The 3,704-nt window shown below is 35.6% G+C and overlaps 1 protein-coding gene across 1 annotated transcript in view; it reads right to left on the bottom strand.

Annotated features, from left to right (window-relative positions):
• Nucleotides 1-3,020, bottom strand: part of LOC124028333 (protein tweety homolog 3-like) — a gene marked incomplete at its 5' end in the record, with an annotated part of 25,255 nt that extends 22,235 nt beyond the window's left edge. Inside the window, 2 exons of the mRNA XM_046340439.1 lie at nucleotides 2,157-2,377; nucleotides 2,865-3,020. Coding sequence (XP_046196395.1) covers nucleotides 2,157-2,377; nucleotides 2,865-3,020 — 377 coding nt within the window. The remainder of the gene's footprint in view (nucleotides 1-2,156; nucleotides 2,378-2,864) is intronic.
• Nucleotides 3,021-3,704: the final 684 nt, after the last annotated feature.

Genomic DNA, 3,704 nt, shown 5'->3' with positions numbered 1-3,704 from the left:
ATATATAACACTATACCAGCCACCTGGAAATATATAACACAATATATAACACAATATATAACACTATACCAGCCACCTGAAAATATATAACACAATATATAACACAATATATAACACAATATATAACACTATACCAGCCACCTGGAAATATATAACACAATATATAACACAATATATAACACTATACCAGCCACCTGGAAATATATAACACAATATATAACACAATATATAACACAATATATAACACTAATATAAATATATAACACAATATATAACACTATACCAGCCACCTGAAAATATATAACACAATATATAACACAATATATAACACAATATATAACACAATATATAACACAATATATAACACAATATATAACACAATATATAACACTATACCAGCCACCTGGAAATATATAACACAATATATAACACAATATATAACACAATATATAACACAATATATAACACAATATATAACACTATACCAGCCACCTGGAAATATATAACACAATATATAACACAATATATAACACTATACCAGCCACCTGGAAATATATAACACAATATATAACACAATATATAACACAATATATAACACAATATATAACACAATATATAACACAATATATAACACTATACCAGCCACCTGGAAATATATAACACAATATATAACACAATATATAACACTATACCAGCCACCTGGAAATATATAACACAATATATAACACAATATATAACACTATACCAGCCACCTGGAAATATATAACACAATATATAACACAATATATAACACAATATATAACACTATACCAGCCACCTGGAAATATATAACACAATATATAACACAATATATAACACTATACCAGCCACCTGAAAATATATAACACAATATATAACACAATATATAACACAATATATAACACTATACCAGCCACCTGGAAATATATAACACAATATATAACACAATATATAACACTATACCAGCCACCTGGAAATATATAACACAATATATAACACAATATATAACACAATATATAACACTATACCAGCCACCTGAAAATATATAACACAATATATAACACAATAAAATATAACACAATATATAACACAATATATAACACAATATAAACACTATACCAGCCACCTGGAAATATATAACACAATATATAACACAATATATAACACTATACCAGCCACCTGGAAATATATAACACAATATATAACACAATATATAACACAATATATAACACTATACCAGCCACCTGGAAATATATAACACAATATATAACACTATACCAGCCACCTGAAAATATATAACACAATATATAACACAATATATAACACTATACCAGCCACCTGAAAATATATAACACAATATATAACACAATATATAACACAATATATAACACAATATATAACACTATACCAGCCACCTGGAAATGTATAACACAATATATAAGACAATATATAAGACAATATATAAGACAATATATAAGACAGTATATAAGACAGTATATAAGACAGTATATAAGACAACATATAAGACAATATATAAGACAATATATAAGACAATATATAAGACAGTATATAAGACAATATATAAGACAGTATATAAGACAATATATAAGACAGTATATAAGACAATATATAAGACAATATATAAGACAATATATAAGACAGTATATAAGACAATATATAAGACAATATATAACACAATATATAAGACAACATATAAGACAATATATAAGACAATATATAAGACAATATATAAGACAGTATATAAGACAGTATATAAGACAATATATAAGACAGTATATAAGACAATATATAAGACAATATATAAGACAATATATAAGACAGTATATAAGACAATATATAACACAATATATAACACAATATATAAGACAATATATAAGACAATATATAAGACAATATATAAGACAATATATAACACAATATATAAGACAACATATAAGACAATATATAAGACAATATATAAGACAATATATAAGACAGTATATAAGACAGTATATAAGACAATATATAAGACAACATATAAGACAGTATATAAGACAGTATATAAGAGGAAGGCAGGTCTCGTCCAGCAGATGGAACTGTAATACCCTGTATGGTACATGTATTCAGCTGTAACTCACCTGTACCAGTCGAAGGCTTCCGTCTTGAAGGCCAGGTCTTCTAGGGAGATCTCAGAGTTACTCCAGAAAGGGATGTCCACCATGAGTCTGACCAGCTCATCCAGCTGACCCTGGAGCTTCTGGACGATGGACACGTAGTCAGTCTGGTCAGAGTAGACCGTCTCCAACTGGACCAGACCTCCCTCCACTGTCTGGTTCAGAGACAGGGCGCTGTCCATCACCTACAGAGACAGAGAGAGAGAGACACATAGTCAGTCTGGTCAGAGTAGACCGTCTCCAACTGGACCAGACCTCCCTCCACTGTCTGGTTCAGAGACAGGGCGCTGTCCGTCACCTACAGAGACAGAGAGAGAGAGACACATTTGTGAGTGTTTTTTTAGAATCTGGAAGGTGTTGAGAGGTAGGATGAAAGTGGAGGGATGTTAGCCCTTATTGTGGTAGGATGAAAGTGGAGGGATGTTAGCCCTTAGTGTGGTAGGATGAAAGTGGAGGGATGTTAGAGCTCTGTGCTTGGAGTATATATGTGAGCGTGTGAGTGTGTGCGTGTGTGTGTGACTGTCCCACCAGTTTGTCGACCCCTGCCACGGTGCAGTTGGCGTGTGTGTGTGTGTGTGTGTGTGTGTGTGTGTGTGTGTGTGTGTGTGTGTGTGTGTGTGTGTGTGTGTGTGTGTGTGTGTGTGTGTGTGTGTGTGTGTGTGACTGTCCCACCAGTTTGTCGACCCCTGCCACGGTGCGGTTGGCGTGCCGTAGAGAATACGCCAGGCGGTTGGCTCCATCACATGACTCCCCATTTCCATAGAAACCCACGGCGATGCCGGCACTGCGGAAAAGACAGGAAACAGGAAGTGTTATCGCATTGGCCAATATCAGTCACACAGACACACACTAACATGTATACTCCAAACACAAGCACAGAGCTCTAACATCCCTCCAATTTCATCCTACCGCACAGAGCTCTAACATCCCTCCAATTTCATCCTACCGCACAGAGCGCTAACATCCCTCCAATTTCATCCTACCGCACAGAGCTCTAACATCCCTCCAATTTCATCCTACCGCACAGAGCTCTAACATCCCTCCAATTTCATCCTACCGCACAGAGCTCTAACATCCCTCCAATTTCATCCTACCGCACAGAGCTCTAACATCCCTCCAATTTCATCCTACCGCACAGAGCTCTAACATCCCTCCAATTTCATCCTACCGCACAGAGCTCTAACATCCCTCCAATTTCATCCTACCGCACAGAGCTCTAACATCCCTCCAATTTCATCCTACCGCACAGAGCTCTAACATCCCTCCAATTTCATCCTACCGCACAGAGCTCTAACATCCCTCCAATTTCATCCTACCGCACAGAGCTCTAACATCCCTCCAATTTCATCCTACCGCACAGAGCTCTAACATCCCTCCAATTTCATCCTACCGCACAGAGCTCTAACATCCCTCCAATTTCATCCTACCGCACAGAGCTCTAACATCCCTCCAATTTCATCCTACAGCACAGAGCTCTAACATCCCTCCAATTTCATCCTACCGCACAGAGCG

Source organism: Oncorhynchus gorbuscha, unplaced genomic scaffold (genome assembly GCF_021184085.1).
Source record: "Oncorhynchus gorbuscha isolate QuinsamMale2020 ecotype Even-year unplaced genomic scaffold, OgorEven_v1.0 Un_scaffold_4050, whole genome shotgun sequence".
Classification (NCBI taxonomy): domain Eukaryota; kingdom Metazoa; phylum Chordata; class Actinopteri; order Salmoniformes; family Salmonidae; genus Oncorhynchus; species Oncorhynchus gorbuscha.
The sequence above is the reverse complement of the archived record's forward strand: the minus strand, read 5'-3'. Positions and strand labels throughout refer to the sequence as shown.